This window comes from Aplidium turbinatum, chromosome 13 (genome assembly GCF_918807975.1).
Source record: "Aplidium turbinatum chromosome 13, kaAplTurb1.1, whole genome shotgun sequence".
In the NCBI taxonomy this organism is placed as follows: Eukaryota; Metazoa; Chordata; class Ascidiacea; order Aplousobranchia; family Polyclinidae; genus Aplidium; species Aplidium turbinatum.
The window spans coordinates 22352772-22372179 of NC_137484.1; the positions used below are offsets into that span (position 1 = coordinate 22352772).

The 19408-nt window shown below is 38.7% G+C and overlaps 1 protein-coding gene across 1 annotated transcript; it reads left to right on the plus strand.

Annotated features, from left to right (window-relative positions):
- The first annotated feature begins 7124 nt into the window (after nucleotides 1–7124).
- LOC145782031 (serine/arginine-rich splicing factor 12-like) lies at nucleotides 7125–19042 on the plus strand. Its single transcript, XM_082593759.1, has 7 exons — nucleotides 7125–7284; nucleotides 14473–14577; nucleotides 15200–15303; nucleotides 16051–16096; nucleotides 16785–16967; nucleotides 17790–17861; nucleotides 18063–19042. Exons 1-7 carry the CDS (start codon nucleotides 7226–7228, stop codon nucleotides 18082–18084), a joined length of 591 nt encoding a protein of 196 aa, XP_082449885.1. The 5' UTR covers nucleotides 7125–7225; the 3' UTR covers nucleotides 18085–19042.
- Nucleotides 19043–19408: the final 366 nt, after the last annotated feature.

Consider the following 19408-nt stretch of genomic DNA (forward strand, 5'->3'; position numbering starts at 1 on the left):
GCCATGTCAGACTGTCATAACTAGGGGCCGCTATGTTCCAGACGGTTGTTCGCCTGGTCAAACGTCATGTAGAAACCGTTCGGGTCTACTGAATATTACGTCATGGAAATTCCTAAAACATGAGCCAAAATTGCACCATCGTCCGTAAGACCTGGGTCAAACCTGTTGAAACCGGTTTAAACATGAAATGTTGCGTCGCCTTTGAGTTATCACAAATTTTTCTGATTCATTCTCGAAGTTGTTTGTTGGAAGTCGGTCGCACATTTAACTGGTTTATTTGGTGCTTGCTAGCTGGACAAATTCTCCGTCTTTTATCCAAGTAATCTGTATCGTAGTGACAGTTTTAGAGGTGTAGGCATTGCATACCCATTTCGATAGCCGCGGGCTAATTTTACAGAAATACACTGTTTGAAAAGAAGTTCAAGTGTGTGTTTCTTCGGTCACTATATGCAGACAAACGGATTCGGGAACTTTATGTTACAATTTTCCCACGAAGAGATTATGGTTTACCGCTGTGACCAAAGGGAACACAAATAAAATGGTTTGTTCGTCCTTTGACGAGAGCTCTATCAAATCGGACGAGCTCACACGAAACCAGCTCACATCAAACCAGCTCAGTTAGACCAGTTCAGCTCTCAGAAAACATTAAATTGATTGTATGTTTAGTTAAAAATGTAATGATTTGTAATAATGTTTCTCTGTTCCGTAATTTCAATAATGTTTCCCTGTTCTGTAATTTCACTATTCTGTAATGTATAAATTCAAATTGTGTTAGAGACCTACAATATTATATGAACACTAGGGTGGCTCATTTTCCTTGATGTTCTTTAAAATTTTTGTCAGTTTGGAATAATGTTCCATTTTGCTCACTGATATTTGTAAACCAAAAATTTTTGTTGGGTTTTGACCTTTGACCCTGGTTCACCCAAGGAGAAATTCTGAATTTTTCTGAAAAATTACTAAATTTCGAAGTGGTTTAGCAGTATCTGAAGAGAGGATTTCTCAAAATTTGACCACGTGATTTTGACGTCACTTCCTCTGTTAACTTCCACGTGGAACATCTTCATCCTACTCCAAGTCTGAGAGTCACTAATAGTGCATGCTTTTAGTGTCATTTTAGTTGATTTTACAACCTTTTCGCAGTCAGTGAATCTATAACATCGACCAACAAAAAAAATTTGTCACAAAAGATAAGAGTCATTTTAGAGTATTTCAGAGCCCCTGATTCCGAAAATGCACTTAGTTTTTTCGAATTGGCTCTAGTTTTCGAGATATTCGACAATGAAAATATTTTTGAAATCGTTTCTGAAAAGCTTTCAATTGGCAAATTACTTATTTTCAGCCCTGTTTACCATTATGATGTCATAATTGCACTTGTCTAGTTCAATTAGTTCATATTGCACGAAAGTTCAAAACGCAAGCAGAGGTTGAAATGAACTGTGTTTAACGTTAGGGAGACATAAATACTCAATGAAAACAGTTGTGAATCAGTAGGCCTACATCACAAGAAAAATATCCCGAAAGTCATGTGTTTATGAATGCAGCTTCATATTGAAAAGGTAGGCCTACTGAAATGGATACTTGTAGCCTACAAATGAAGTTTTATTCCAAGCCTTTGCTAAGGCCAAGTCTTTGCTGCAAGAAGTTTTTTTCTGGTCTATATAGGCTAAATAAATGGCATATAGGCTAATAAAATATGCCTTTGACAAGTAGGATGCTCTACAAACAACCCAGATATATTTTGCTGCACGAGGCAACGCAGAGGACCAACACATTCTGCGATAGATGCAGCGCTATATAAAAACAAGCATTATTATTATTACTTGGACATGAAGCTGGGTGATCAAGATAAGTCCTGGGTTCCTCCTAAAGTATGCAAACATTGCACTCAAACCCGTTCCTTGGCTCAAGGCTAAGAAGTTCAGAGTGCCATGGCATAAAGAGAGCCGTGGAATCACCATGAAAATTGATATTTCTGCACGGTGAGGATGTTCGAAGGAAGTTGGAACATCATGTTTACATGGAGTGTGCAAGGGAGTCATTGCATGGACGTTGCTATTTCTGTTTTTTGTTTGCCCTCTCTAGTTTCAAGTGGTGATTTGCTTGAAACAATAGGAAAACGGGCATGACTGAGAGTAACCTCAATACCTTCAGTAATGTTTTGGAGCAAGGTCAAGTTTTTTTCTCAAAACCATTTCTACCACCTACTGTAGTAGTTAAAGATTTAGTTATCAAAAGTGGTAGCTGCAATCTTGGCTCCTCATCTCGATCAACATGGCATTCTTGACTCCAAGGCCAAGATTACGTTCTTCCGCAGCAAGAATAAAATTCTAAGTAGCTACTTTATTGAAGAACATAACTTTGTATTCTGTAATTATATAAATGGCCTTCGTACCTTGATGGGGTGTTGCTCAGTAGGCCAATCATAATAAAGAGTTGCGTTTGTTCATCGATAGCTTTGTTTTGTTTGTTTGTCTAGTTTGTTAAGCAAAACAATGTATGCATTTTGTTTGTACTTAGTAGCTTACTTAGTAAGTCTGAGACTGTTGAAATCAACAAATATATTAATGCAAAACGCAAGTTATATATTCTACATCTTGTATCCTCAGGCTTACTTCACATCATATTTTGATTGTTACTAGGCCAGTAAACGTTAAATAGCTGTTTGTTTGGGTTGTAATCAACGTGATTGGTTCCAAATAGCGTTTATACAACTCAGAAATGTGCCTGTTATTACTTCCAGTTTTGTCTATGTAGTAAACGACACGACGTTAAATCTATAGGGGCTCAAAATTGCGAAAAAAATATTTTTGCTGTAACTCAAAAACTAAAGCCAATTCGAGAAAACTTAGTGCATTTTTAAAATCAGGGGCCTCGAAATACCTTAAAATGACTCTCACATGTCTATAAAAAAAGTTTTGTTGGCCTGTGAAAATCGATAAACATCGTCATATGATTCAAGAAACTGAAAGCAGTAGATATTTACTACGTGAAGAGTGCACAAAGAAAATTATATCTGAAATGTGGTAGAATTCAACATTTTGAGAGTAATACATGTGTCAGTGTTCATGGAATTGCTAATTAAACCACTTTGCTTGCTACAAGTTTGTGTTACTGCCTCTTATTGTGTCCATTAAGATGCTAGAGTGCATTAGAAGATAGCGGGTGAGCAATTTCAGGAATAAGTGAAAATTCGATATTTTGAAAAAATTCAAACCAGGTGAACCAGGGTCAAACGTTAATATTTTTTTGTGAAATTTGGTGTAGGAGATACATTTACCAAAAGGAACAATATTCCAAACTGACGAAAAATTTAAAAGAAAAAAAATTTTTTTTCGAGATTTTGCGCCAGCCTAATGAACACCTTCTGATAACTTAAAATTATAATTCGAATAACAATTGTGTGGAAATTAGTTCATGGAGTCAGATAGCTAAATTAGATAGATAGAAATTTCATCAAGCAATTAGACAGCTTTCATCTTAATATTAATTCAACTTATAAACAAACTATCCTTATACGTTAAATATAACCTAAAAAAATATAACCACACTACCTACTCAATCAGCCAAGTTTGGCCGCGGGTCTCTTCTAGCCAATTGTTTAATTTCGCAATAGAATGATCGTGGATTAACTGTCGAAAATATGTAGTATCAAAGAGTGATGCAAAATTAGGTCGGCGCGTTGTAATCACCACTGTTGCATTGTGCGGAAATATTTGTTACGGTATTGATGGAATATATCCATCTGCGATCACCAGCGCTGTAAGTCTTGTTTGTAATTCCCGACGTTTATTTTCACAAAGTCTTAATCCGAAGTGCTAATTTACATCGGCTGGCAATATTGTCGTTTTTATGTCGATTTGATGTTGTCGGACATTGAATCGTTGTTAAAAAGGAGAACTAGGTTAGTTGACATCCCAGGGGAAAACATTTTTTGATCATATTTTGCAAAAATTATGATTCTTTTAGTAATGTCCTTCACATCATTGAAATACTTATTTTATTACCTTGCCGTCATCGTCAACACATGTCGAACGTTGTTTTTCGTTGCTAAACAGAATTCTAGGTGAGTGGCGAACTTCTTTAAAATCAGCCACATTGGAGACACTCGTGCGAGTATCGTTAGATGGTCCCGCAGTAGCCTACTAGATTACAATCCAGATAAAACAGTTATTGCGTGGTGCAACGATTCTATTGTACTTGTAGGACTTCGCCCAGGCCCAGACTTCAACAACGCTATAAGTCATCATTTTAGCATTGTTGCAAGTTTAATTCTATTTTCTTGTGCCATCGTTAATTTTATTTTGTATTTTTGCCTCCAAGCACGCAGATTTGGCCGCCGAGAAGGAGCTTCCTATAGGCCACGACGGCTGCCGGAAAAAAACGAGTTTTAAGGCCTGCAGCCTACTGTGTTGCAAAGTTTTGTGCCGTAAATATTATTTTGGGGCAAGAATGAAAGATTATAACTAGGCTAAAAGCGAATAGCAGAAATTGTTATATTGCAAAATGTGCAGTAGCTTACATGACTTTAAAAGGGCACCATTGCCCCCCCTGCCCCTCCATCTTCAGAAAAATTGAGGACCCCCCACTTCCGGCGCCCCTGGCCACCGGTTGTCTACTATAAAATTGACAATGAGCTTGCATCCCAGATTTCCTGTGCTATTTTTTGGCATTGGCTATTGGTATCACGTTAACTCAGGGTTTGATTTTGAAGTGAAGTGGATTCAAAGTTTAAAATCTTGAAATTTTTCGGAGTCGGATTTGAGTGGAGTTTTGTTTCATAAAGTAAGAGTGAAGTCTGAGTCTCAAAAACCACACTTCGCTCAACACTGTGAGATTGCTTATTTGAAAACATGAAAGCTCATTAATTTTAGCTGCCGTTTTATTTTTGATATGGTGACCAACAGTGACGATCGGTGAGGGAAAGCAAGGAAAGCAGTGCTTACCTTAGCAAAAACTATGCAAAATATAATGACTGAATTCTAGGTTTAACTTATTATTTTTATCAAGTCTATTTTAACTTGAAAATTACTGTATTCGTGACTAGAATTACTCGTAACGCTTGTGAGTTGTCTAAGTCCTCACCAAACCGCATGTCTTGCCTATAAATGCCAATTGACGCAAACGCTTCTGTCAGAAACAATCACTGAGGCTCTAGGTAAGCAACTATCAAACTTGCTTTCCCAGATTCAAAAATGTCAAAAAACGCCTTCGTTTTAACCAATCCTCACCCGTTTTGCAAAACGTCACCAGCTGCTTAGCCAATCAGATGTGTTATGGTTATGGTAGGTTAGTTGTGCTTTCCCAGTGACGTCAATGCGTACATTCGCTAGAGCGACTAGACTAACTCGTCAGAATGGTATCTCGTCACGGTACCCGCACAGCATCATAATGCCAATAAGCTTGTTGCTGTTTTTTGATGTCTCCTTGCCATGTACTTTAGCCTACTGTACTAGCTTTCATAGTCATGCCTTTGCCCTTTTTACAGCGTTGATATGACGTTACTTTGCCAATGAACGTTCAGGTGCGGATGCAATATTTAGTTTGTTAAGCTTCTATACGCAGGAGGCAAACTTATCCAGCTTTTTGTACAAATTGCTTGCGGTTGTAATGTTTAGGCCTAAGTGTTAGTTTTTGTAGTGTAGGCTTAACTGAATATCTGAGAATGAACATTCATGACGAATTAAACATTTAGACAACTATTATTCCATGTCTAACACTGGATTTTGGTCCTGCAATGTTAAAATTAAGATTGTTCATGACCTCTAAACATTAAATGGATGTAGCCTATGATCACGACATAGGCGAAGCACAATTTGACAGATTTTTATTTTTGATTTGTTTTGGAAATGCTCTCAGAGCGCACCAAATTGGAAGTGTTTTTCAAAAATTTCTGTGGGAAGCCCCCCAGACCCCCCGCTGGAAGTGTTGCCTTCAGCAACACGCCATCGGGCTTCGCCCGACGGTTACGTCCTTCGTGCCTACTACCTTGCTGCAGCATATTTCCAAGTTGCTTTCCCAACGGTTTAAGCCACCGAACGTCACTGGTGACCAATATGATATTGTCGGTTACTTGGGCAAGTTAGGCTATAGCCTATATTGTTTGTGATGTGTGAATCACATTTTCAAACTAAAACAAATTTGCGACAACATTTTGCTTGCGATAACCTTGTAGGCTATATTCCGGGAGCTATATTCAAGATAAATGTAGGCTACCACAAAGTCCTCTATCTCATCGGACTACTAGCCTACTTTAAAGTGGTGAGAGAGTTTCCGTGCCCCTGTGACCTCTAGAACTGTAGCCTACTGGCGGGAGCAAACGGTTCCTAGAAGGGTTACCCAAGCCAAATTGGTCGAAAAATGGAGGCTAGACAAAACGTTGTCCAAAGTAGGCTACCCAAGTCCCCAACGGCGGATGAAGTCAACCAAGAACCATGCTCAGCAACTGTGAAAGCTGTAGCATGTCACCAGCTCCAATCGTCTTGGCCTGCCTTGCCATTGGACAAATCTTGTCAAGCTTATGTGTGCGCCATCAATTCTACGTTAATCAACCCTCGCACAGACGTCTTCACAAGACTTTATGGCGAAGGCCGTCATCCTGGAAGTCGAGAGATAACCATCACCACAAAGTCCAAATGACAAATTATCATGTTGCTGATTGCGATTTTGGATATTGAATCCTTTTTAGTGTACCTGTATAATTAGTAGAGTAAAATTTACAGCAATATTGTTTAGAAACCTTGATAGGTGAAAGAAAAAATAGAAACCTTGAAAACCGAATAACCTTGATGGGTGTTTTTTTGCGCGAATACACTGTGATAACACCTTCCCACAATGCATCTTTTTTGTAATACTGCCATTTTTTGTTTCATGAAAACAAAAACAAAAATTTTTCATTTTGATTCAATATACTATTTGTCCCTAAATATTAAGTAGCAAAAATAAAGAAACATTCAGCCAATATTTTTTTATATATTAAAATTAAGAATCTTTTAGTATTTTGATTCTATCAGTATATTGTATATTTGTATATAAACTGAACTGAACTGAAATGTAAGATATTAAGATGTTATCAGGGCTTGAATTTTTTTTATTAATCTGGCAACATCTTTTGCCCTTGCTGCAATTTTGATTTTGCGCCTTCACATTCACAAAAAAACAAGTGATTGACCTAGTTTCATCATATGTTCCACTGCAAGTACACCTGTTGAAGAAGGAAGAAGATATGTCGCGTGGAAGACCGAATATTTCCTTATTTGTTAGAAATATTGCTGATGACGTCAGGTAATAACCATACAATTTGTGGTTAATGTGTTGCTACTGTACGTTTTGTTTCTGCTCTTCTAAAATTAAAAATAATCACACTCTAGCCTACTTTCACTGCTTGCAACCATAAGTTTCTAATCACTGTGCTAACTTTAGCTGCACTGGTATTACTGTTTAATGCAATAAATTTGTCACCACTTAAAATAATTAAAATACAACTACTAAGACAGGGATTAAAGTTTTGCGGTGGCTATTCTTACCGTACCATATATTATGAATATAGCCTCTGAGGCATATTCAAGGGAAACATAACCTCAAAGACCAGTGGCGGCTCGTGAGGTGTGAAAGTGGTGGTGCTGCAGACGAGCTCAGCCCGTCTGCGTCTTTGCCGAAGGCGATTAAAACTGCGGGGGGTCTGGGGGCCTCCCCCAGAAAAATTTGAAAAATGGCACTTACCGTATTTGGTGCATTCTGTGCGCATCTTCAGTTCTAAATTGTAATGAAAAGTCGAGATAAAACTTTTGCGGTTTGAACTTTTTCGTTTTGTTGGTTTCGTTGCTGTGTATTATTTCCACTATATCGTTTCTTTTGTATTAAGACAAGTAAAAATAAATTGAATTGGTGTATTGGCTGCAGCCATTATTGTGACAGAAAGCGTTGCTAAACACTTTTGCAATGTATTGTTCTGCAAGTAAGTTAATATAGGTCGGGGAATCGCCAAACACAAGTAATTAAACTACCGTAAATCGGTTCTAAAAAATAGTTAAAAAAGAACCAAATAACCAAACCCCAAATATGTAGACAAACACCTTTGAAAATGGGCAATTTTTTGAATTTGGCGATAAAATCGCCAATACGGCAACCCTAGGCGCGCAGTTCAAGACAGCGCCAAAACGACGAACGTTAGCATTGCCAGACTGATAAACTATGTCATTGTCACATGACTTTGACTTGGTTTGTTTGCTTTTATGACGCTTGCGCTTCGGTGCACAGAAAATCGCAGCGCCTGACAGAGCGAAATGGGTGCAACCTAGTTCATACCTTGAACCATTCGTACAGTCAGTTCGTACCCTGAAAAGATCGAGAGAAAAAATTAAAAAAAGCCGAAGTCGCTGATCGCAGTTTAATAGCACAAAGCCGAAGTCGCTGATCGGAGTTTCCCCAAACAATTTGAAACAAACTTGAGGGTTAGCAGAAACTGTGGTTAGCGGAAATTGCAAAACTGCGGGAAAATGTTTGTGGAATCAACGAGGGTTAGGGTTAGAGCATAGATTACTCTATGGTTAGAGTTAAGGTAAGCGGAATCTGCGGAAAAATGTTTGCGGAAACTGTGATCAGCGAGGGTTAGAGCATAGATCACTCTACAGGCCTCGAAATTCACGGCGGACACGGCGGTCATGTCCGCCGTCACAGCATGTGATGTCCGCGGGAAGTACCCTCTAGATCAGTCATATTTGTCCGCCGAGAAATATCGCAGAAACTGGCGATACAAATCGTCATTGCATAGCACGAACAACTGTTGCAAGAATATAATTTGCGCTCGGAATGCGAAATTATCGCATTCCAAGCGCGCATCTAGAAAAAGTTAATACTGTATCTCTTAGCTTCCATTCAAGCAGAAAAACTTTCGAATTTTACGTTGCTTCAACGATTGATGACATTGAATCAGCGTAACAGAGGTGAATTTTTAGCTAAGAATTGATGGGAGTACCGGTACTTCTACACTAATCACGCGCAACTTAGTTCAAGTCTTATGTCACAATGTCTGGCTTTGATCTCCGAGTAATATTGATAAGGCAAGGTTGGTTACAAAGTTAGATTATAAGAGTATAGGCTACTACAGCAAGATGCCGCAAAACTTAAGTTTTGGTATTACAGTAAGAATGAAGAGGCCCAGGGAAATTTCTGAAAGTGAGAATGAGGGCGATGAACCTACTACTAGGAATTTTAGTGGTGATAGACGCATATATTAAAGGAACAACGAATCTAAGGATTAGCTCTGTCAAAGATCACAACACATCGTTTACCCCAAGCCATCAATTTCCGGTCATCAAGGCCATCGACAATATGAGTGACAAAAAAAACATCAAAATTAAGAGGTTGTTTGAAATCGCATATTTTATCGCTAAAGAAGAGCTCGCATTTACGCTTTTCCCTCAACTAGCCGGTCTGGAGAAAAGACACGGAATAGATCTCGGTATCACGTATCTTAACGACAAGCAGTGATCTCGTGGAGATTGGCGCACGTCTTTAAAGATCGATGTTATTGAAGCTCTCATCATGCGCATATGTTTGAATGGCCTTGACTGCGCTGATTATAACTCCGAGCCTGCCGTGGTCTCGTGGAATACTGATACTATTTTGGAGCGGCGACCGCATCACGGAGAGGGGAAAATAATTGTGCTTTTTCTAATGTTTTGTTTATTCTTTTCGTCACTTTCGCTCACATGTCACGCAAAAATAAACCTAAAGAAAAAAGCCTAGTGAAACTTTGCACATTAGAAAATAGTAGCGTTACGCGTTAGTGTAGAAGTTTTCCGACTCGTGCCCAGAGCATTGTGACGCAAGAAGCCACACGACCTCGTTCGGTGGAAGTTAATCAGTTATGCGGCGGATTATTTTTTTATTATTTATTTGCATCAGACACAAAAAGTCCATAGAATTTAAGTTTTTAACAATCATCATATTATCATCATCATCATATTTAGTAGCTACACGGCGTCAAGCGCACGTCGTTGGTCTGATAAAAGTCTTTCAGAGTGACTTTGCTGAAATTTTAAAAAGCCTAAACCGTAGCTATGGTTCTCAAATGGCGAAGACTTATCAAGATAAAGAGATTAAGTATGACAATCGACGTTAAAACTGGTGTGTCCGCCGTAAGACTTAATTTGTCCGCCGAGATAGCTGCTCAGACCGGACACGTTTGTCCGCCGTCAACAAAAACGAATTTCGAGGCCTGCTCTATGGTTAAGGTAAAAGTTAGCGGAAACTGCGGAAAAATGTTTGCGGAAACTGCAATCAGCGAGGGTTAGAGCATCGATTACTCTATGGTTAGAGTTAGGGTAAGCGGAAACTGCGGAAAAATGTTTGCGGAAACTGCGATCAGCGAGGGTTAGAGCATAGATTACTCTATGGTTAGGGTAAAAGCGGAAACTGCAGAAAAATGTTTGCGGAAACTGCAATCAGCGAGGGTTAGGGTTAGAGCATAGATTACTCTATGGTTAGAAATTAAAATTAGGGTAAGGGGTAACGGATACTGCGGAAAAAATTTTGTGGAAACTGCGATCAGCGAGGGTTAGGGTTAGAGCATAGATTACTCTATGGTTAGGGTTAGCGGAAACTGCGGAAAAATGTTTGCGGAAACTGCGATCAGCGGACTTCGATTTTGAGCTATTTTTTCTCTCGATCTTTTCAGAGGAAAATTTTAAAGCGATTGCGAAAACTGCGATCAGCGACTTCGGCTTTTTTAGTTTTTTTTTCTCGATCTTTTCATGGTACAAACTAGGTTGCATCCGAGTGAAATCATAGCGGTCAAGCTTGAGTGGAAGTCATGTGACAACGAGGTAGTTTCCCTCTCTGAGAGAAACTTTTTTTCTTTCTCTCTCGCGTTTCCAGTCAACAAAGGGAAAGGTCTGCAAGCCTAAACAAATTTGATAAAAATAATGAAAAATCACGACGTGTTTTCCGGGCAGAATGCGCCCAAAAAATTGGTGGAGCTGCAGCGCCATAGCACCATTACACGAGCCGCCACTGTCAAAGACCATGGCTACCATATATCAGGGTTGTTGGTATTTTACCCGACCCAAAAAAACCCAGGTGGGTTTTTTTAATAAAACCCACTTAAAAAAAAAAAAAAAACACAAAAAAACCCAGAGCATCATATTTGTCCAGTTTTTATTGGAAAATTAAAAAAATTTACAAAAACACTGCAAGGCACTTACAACAAACTTTAAATTGGGACTTAAGGATGTGATTGTGAAGTAATTTCCAAGAATAAATTCAGTGGATATTGCACAGTACACAAAAATCAAGTAATGTCACTTTGTGTATACTACACTAAAACTCATTTATGCAAGAAGGCCTTATAGTTAAATTGGTGAAAGTACTACTCTACTGTAGTCTGTATATATGATGTGAAATGCAATTTAGGAGGCTATTTACCAATTACAGATTCTGGATTCTAACGCATGGCTGTTTCAGAGCATTTGCCTAATTGGCCACGCAATCGCTCAATTGCTGATCCATTACTAACTATATATATATAATATATATATAAATGATAAAAAATATTTAAACATGATGGCATAAATGCTCCTTGCCTTCAAATCTAAACAAATGATGCAATAATGTGATTTCTACCACAGTAGCATCAACTTGGTATAGAAATCAGTGGATGATGCAACATCCAACTTGATCTTGAAACTAATGGATGATGCAACATTCAAGCAACAACAGCCCTAGTGCATTATTTTATTGAGTTATGCAAGCATGTAGGCTACTGTGAGTGAAAGGCACTTCACTCGTAAAAAGTAGTTTTGAGGTAAAATAAGCATGAATCTACCTTTTCTGCATCTTTTTTAAATAAAACCCAAAAAACCCGGGTTTTTTTAAAAAAAACCCGGGCGGGTTGGGCTTTTTTAAAAAAAACCCGGGTTTTTCTCAACCCTGATGTCTACCAGGAAAAGCAAAAAGTTGGGCTGAATACACGGATGCAACCTAGTTCGTACCCTGTTCGTGTTCGTACCCTGAAAAGATCGAGAGAAAATAGAGTAATCTATGCCCTAACCCTCGCTGATCGCAGTTTCCGCTTACCCTAACTCTAACCATTGAGTAATCTATGCTCTCTAACCCTCGCTGATCGCAGTTTCCACAAATATTTTTCCGCAGTTTCCGCTAACCCTAACCCTCGAGTTGTTTGTGGAAACTTTGATTAATGACTTCGGCTTTGTGCTATTAAACTGCGATTAGCGACTTCGGCTTTTTTTATTTTTTTCTCTAACGATCTTTTCAGGGTACGAACTGAGGGTACAAACTGTTCAGGATACGAACTAGGTTGCACCCGAATACACTTCCTAAAAAATTGAATTTTTACTTTTTCAAGAGGAAAGTGCAATTTCCTTTTAATTCTGCTATGTTATAAGTTATTTAAAACGGATGCAACCTAATTCGTACCATGAACAATTCGTACCGTCAGTTCGTACCTTAAAAAGATGAAGAGAAAAAATTAAAAAAGTTGAAGTCGCTGATTGCAATTTGCGCAAACATTTTAAAATTTTCCGCAAACAAAGAAAAACTCTTAGGATCATTACCAGAAATTTTAAAATGTTTGCGGAAACTCCGATCAACCCTAACCCTTTTAAAATGTTTGTGGAAACTCCGATCAACCCCAACCCTTTTAAAATGTTTGCGGAAACTGCGATCAGCGACTTCGGCAAACCCTTAGGATCATTATCAAAAAATTTTAAATGTTTGCGGAAACTGCGGAAAAACGGAAACTGCGATCAGCGACTTCAGCTTTGACTTCTATTTTTTTCTCTTGATCTTTTCAGTTTGTTTGTTTGCGGAAACACCCTAAACCCTAACTCTTTTAAAACGTTTGCGGAAACTCCGATCAACCCTACCTATTTAAAATATTTGCGGAAACTGCGATCAGCGACTTCGGCAAACTCTTAGGATCATTATCGGAAATTTTAAAATGTTTGCGGAAAAACGGAAACTGCGATCAGCGATGTTCTATTTTTTTCTCGGTCCTTTCAGTTTGTTTGTTTGTTTGCGGATACCGATACGTAACCGATACTCCGATACCCGGGTCTGCTACTATTCGGTGAGTCTGATTCGGTGAGTTCCTAACCCTAAAACGGCAATGATAATGAGGCTACGGTACCCGATAATTTAAAAAAAAAATGAAAAAATCCCCTGTTAAGGGATTGGACTCACCGAAACGGGCCATTCCGCCGATACCGGTACCCTAACCCAGGCCTCGAAATTCACGGCGGACACCGCGGACATGTCCGCCGTCACAGCATGTGATGTCCGCGGGAAGTACCCTCTAAATCGGTCATATTTGTCCGCCGAGAAATAACACAGGAACTAGCGATACAGATCGTCACTGCATAGCACGAACAGTTGTTGTGAGAATATAATTTCCCGCGCATCTAGAAAATGTAAATACTGCATCCCTTAGCTTCCATTCAAGCAGGAAAACTTTCGATTTTTACGTTGCTTTAACGATTGATGACATTGAAACAGCGTAACAAAGGTGAATTCTTCGCCACGAATCGATGGGAGTACCGCTACTTTTACACTAATCACGCGCAACGTAGTTCAAGTCTTACGTCACAGTGTCTGGCATTGATCTCCGAGTAATATCATAAGCCAAGGTTGGTTATAAAATTTGTTAAGTTTTGGTATTACAGTTGAAAAAGAAAAGGCCCAGGGAAAACACGCAAAAATACAACACGAAAAATAAATCTAAAGAAAATATCCTAGCGACACTTTGCACAGCAGAAAATAGTAGCGTTAGTGTAAAAGTTTTCCGACTCGTGCCCAGAGCATTGTGACGCAAGAAGCCACACGACCTTGTTCGGTGGAAGTTAATCAGTTATGCGGCGTATAGCAGCTACACGGCGCTTTGACTCTTCAAGCGCACGTCGTTGATCTGATAAAAGCCTTTCCAGAGTGACTTTGCTGAAATTTTAAAAAGCCTTCTAATAGTTCTCAAATGGTGAAGAATTATCAAGATACAGTGATTAAGCATGACGATCGACGCTAAAACTGGTCTGTCCGCCGTGAGACTTGATTTGTCCGCCGAGATAGCTGCTCAGACCGGACACGTTTGTCCGCCGTCAACAAAAACGAATTTCGAGGCCTGCCTAACCCTTTTAAAATGTTTGCGGAAACTGCAATCAGCAACTCCGGCTTTTTTAATTTTTTCTCTCGATCTTTTCAAGGTACGAACTGACGGTACAAATTGTTCATGGTACGAATTAGGTTGGACCCATTTGAAACATTAAGCAAGAGATTTTTTAGTTTGGAAGGATACATGAGTGCATTTTATTTTAGGCCTACTGTGTCTGTCACCCTATAAGTATAAACCAATCTGCTTTATGGGCCAAGTTCCTTACCTTTCACCCTGACAAAGCTATTGATCCAAATTTGGTTTTATTTTGTTTTATTTTTTTTACCTAAACCTTTTTTTTTATTCAGGCCTGAGGATCTTCGACATGAATTCGTGAAATATGGCCCCGTATCTGATGTGTATATTCCTTTAGATTATTATAATAGACGTCCAAGGGGTTTTGCTTATATACAATATCCTTTGTTGTTTCAATATTACACATATCTAACCATACTATAATTTTATGCAGTTTTAAAGTTTTCTGTGGATTCTTAAAGTTAAAGAAAAGTAAAAGATAAAAGAAAAGATTAAAGAAAGAAATAAAGATTAAAGGCAAAGCAAAGAGTTCTTGTTTTTGCTCACTTTCCAAGCCAACTCTCATGTGGTTGTTACTTGGTGAGGCTCATAAAATTACAGTAATTGGTGGCAATCCATCAAACCGCATGCAAAAGTATCCATTGGGTTTAATCACTTAATTTTGATTTTTTTTTAATTAAGTTTATTGCTTAGGAGTTTAGCAATTGATCACTTCCACAGCTATCACCTGTTTGTGTGATAGAGCATATGATTTTTATTTGTATTTTATTCGTATGGTGCTGTTTTGCATTATATGAAAAAAGTGCAAGTAAAAGCATGGCCCAACCTGCCTGATGTGCACTGAAATAATGGTGATAAACACAATCACATGGTGAAAGACACAACACAGTAAGATAAAACGTTTCTGGCTGAAGCGTCAATTATATATATTGGGGGGTGCCATGGGATGCCTAGTTAGCCTCAAAGACAACTCCTGTCTTCCTTACATCAACGCCGTACGTTTGAAGACGTGAGAGATGCTGAAGACGCCTTGCATGCTTTGGACGGAAAATGGATTTGCGGGCGATACATTGAAGTACAATTTGCAGCAGGAGATAGAAAAAGTAAGTTGATTTAAATTTTTAACTACACCACTAACAGATTGATAAATGTCAAGACAAGTTGTTGGTTCTGAATTGGCTTAATGTCAGATTTGCATTTTGCAATCTAATGGTGAAAGATTTTGCTTTCAGTTTTGTTTCTTTCAAGAATTTATGCCATTATCTTAATTGTATCTTATTAAAAATTAAATATATACTTAAATAAATTACTTAAATATATATATATCTTTAATATCAACTTAAGCTTTGTAAATGGAAGATATGGTGTTTAAAAAATGCAAAAGATTGCGCCCATTGAGTTTTTTTTTAAACTTTGGTTCTTGTTTCTTCATATACTTTTTGTTGTTTTATTAGGTAGGTACTGTGTATCTGTTTTAGCCAATCAGCCCCCTTGATAAAACCTCAGACATAAAAGCTGGGTATCATTGTTAACATCAGGTAGTAGTTTAGTACAGCCACCAAAAGAGCGCAAGTCAAGATGGACACTTGGACAGTTTCTTTCTGGCAACAATTTTATTAATTGTTCTGTATCAAGTCAGATTCGGCCCGTATTTCAATGACTCTAGACATACCAAAATCACTCTGACTCCACTCCCTGGTTATATCTTTATGCACTGTGTGGACCCTATTTGAAGAAATGTTACTACGTTGTTTTGAAAATTTGTTAATATGGCGCAGTGAGTGCTACTTGATGCAGTAGAGTGTTTTTCATTTGTTGCAATGTTTTTGCATTGTTGTTTTTTTTTTCAGCCCCAGGGCAGATGAGAAACAAAGATGATTCCCCACCACCACCACGGTATGTGACCATTTTGCTTTTGCTTGAAACATTGTTGCGAGTTGCATGCATTCAATGTTTGTTTGGTACACAATCCATTCTTTATATTCCCATAAAAGTACAGCCTATATTGCCAAATGCTAATTTAGGGTCTCAATAATCATGTGTTAATATGGTGGACATTTTCCACCATAAAGGAATGTTTTTAATACAGCTAAGATCTGAATGCATTATCATCAGACGAACTGAAGTGAATTTTAGTGTCATCCCAACCAGCAAATCAGTCCTTTTCTTCACTGGCTTAACGTCTGCAGACGAATCAATGTAAAGAATTTTGATTCGCTGGCAGGGATTTAAAAAAACAACTTTGGTCTGTTTCATCTTTTTTTGCATCGAAGCCACATTTATTGACTCAAATAATAATGCGTTGCTCCTCAGTGCTTTACAAAGCAGACATTGTCAATGCAGCTGTATAGAGGCGCAACTGAATGCATTATTACCCGAATCCATTCCATTGCTCAGTGCCAAGCAAGAATTAGATTCAGTACCGTTTTTAAAACGTCTTTGGTATGACCCGACACTGCCTGATCGAACTCATGCCTACCGATTCAGAGGTGGGCGCACTAAGTCCCCGCACAGTTATTGATAATTTTGGAAATACAAGCAATCATGATTTGATATACATTGTAAACCTGCTATGATGTTCCAGATATGGCCGATCACACAACAGAAGGTCTTACAGTAGAAGCCCCCGACGTCGGTACACCCGCTCCCGGAGTCGTTCCTATGAACGACGACGATCCCCAAACAAGAGCAGGTCACGGGAGAGGGAATATCACAGACGAAGATCACCTGATAATGGTTATGAACGAAACAGCTCAAAGTATGAAAAGTAAGCCAAGTAGGTTAAGACTTCAACTCGTTGAGTTGGTGCATCACCAAGCCAGCTAACTTCACGAAATCTATGGATTCCCAAAGCAAAAAGAAGTATTAAAAGCAGCTTTGTACCTAGAGATGTGAGTCGTTTTGCAAAAAAAATTATTTTGCACCAACAATCTGTCTAAGATTTCAGTTCTGGGACGAGATTTGTGCTTTTGCTTCCCTGAAATAACCAGACATGGATAGGTTACCAAAGCAAAACTTCGTCATCAAAAATCTTGTTTTGACTTCACCAATGATCCACGAGGATGTTGTACATTGTACTAATAATGTACTTGTACAGTGTCATGGAATAATCAAAGAAATAGAGATGCCACACTAAAGTGACAAACTTAAGTTTATTAAATTTAAATTGAAAGAACTTGGATTTCTTAATTCAGTGTGGTGCCTCACTTTTTTTCGCCGATAGGTTAACTTGTATCAGTCGACTAGACTGCAGATTCACCAATTAGACTTTAAAGAGCATCATAATGATGGCTATCTCTCGTCTTTGAAGATGATGGTCTTGGATTTTCTTTCAGGGTTAATTAATTAATAGCAAAATCCTGTTGACTTCTCGATGGGCCAGTACGCGTTTTCGGGTCAATTAACTTCTAGTAAAAAAAAACTCTGATCTAGGAATTATGGATTAAACAACTGGCAGCGGTACTGGCATAAATGTAATCTGTAAAAGTAAAATGCGGAAAATGTGTCTGGGCAATGCCAAATTTATGTATGGCTTATTGAAAAGTCGCAAAACGTTCGACTGAAACTAATGAATCACGTGACTGTTCAGGTATGATCGCCGAAGTCCTTCCTTCGAACGTGGTTCTTCACCACCTCGGGAATACTCAAGTTACAATCGAAGGTACGTTTTGTTGGCTTCTAACCGAGTTATGTCATTTGAGTCGTTAATGAAATCGCCAACGCACCGGCCTAGTGGTTTATTATCGAATATTTATCTCCAGCTTATCAGCGGTTGTACTCATTACGATTGTTGTCTATCTACGGATTTTTTTCTGTCCACAGTCATTGAAACTGGGTTATGATCACATTCTCTTCATTGCAGGCGCCGGTCAGAGAGCGAATAGAAAGGACCAGACATCAGCAGCTCTGTTAACTTGAACTGTATTTTAACACCAAACTCAAACTTGTCACAACGTTTCTTTGTTTATTGCTTTGTGATGTCACCAAGACGAGGTCGGACCATATTTTCAAAATTTTTCTTGGTTTGGAAGTAGTATCACAGCTTGCAACTTCGTAACATACCACAGCCTGCCGCTTATTACGGCAAAATTATCTGAAACTAGTTGATCCACAATGCAAATGGTCGTTACGTGATTTGATACATAAAAACCCATAAGTAAAGTATCATTATACTCATCTTAATGGTTTAAAAAGTGAACACAAACGAACTTGGTGATTTTATTTAAGTGTTTTACCAGTTGAACATGAACAATTTGCATGCCCTTAACAAAATAATTTTCTGGTTTCATGATTTGATTCAAATTTTGCCAACGTTGGTAGAGGTATGTCATAGCTCCTCGAATATCTGCTTTTGTGCGGTTTGTCAAAAGTGTTCTCACGTTGTCGCTGTGCTATTGCTGGGAAGCAGGGGTGGCACATGGCTTCAAGTCTCAGCTCCTGTGGCGTTTTACTGTTAAACCTGAAGATCCCTTAAGCCGGAGCGAAGATAAGTGCAGACTAGCCAAAGCTTGTTGCTTTCCTGTAGGTTGTTGCTCATAATCGTGCGCGTATTTGTTATCTGCAGACCGCTGCAGCAGATGGAGTGTTTTGATCGGTAGACACCTTAAAGATACAGATTTCCCTATGAAACAACTCACTGCAGCTCTCGTGACCCTTCTAGCAATCAGAGCATTGATTCTTGCTTTGAACTTTTAGTAATTGAAAAAAGCAAAGGAATGGCAGCGGTGGGAATCGAATCTACGTCATCAAAATTACCTCGTGGCTGCTGCAGCCACCTGCAGATTATATATACGCTAACCGTGCATGCTTCGATCTCGACCTTTGTAATAAAAATTTCACGTAGCCACTAAAGTTGTCACGTCCTGTCTTCCATGAGTGCCGAACCAATGTTTTTCAGTGCGCAACTGCGCATCTCAGAAACGTGTAGTTAGTAACGTGCGGTAATAACACGTACAGTTGCGTAATTTGGTAGTGTGGTTTGAATTGAGCTTGATCCCTTCCCCTAAACGAGTGCTTTCCAACCTTTTTCAGTTCGCGACCCACTTTTGATGCAAGTTTTATTTTGCAACCTAAAAATTCTAGTTTTTCCAACAGTGTTTTTTAGCAAATGAAAGGAAACCTCATGCAGGAAAAATGCAATAAAACGATCAAAGTGCCATTCCATCGCTTAATTAGCGAAGTCATTGAAATCTCGATTAAGTCATCAAT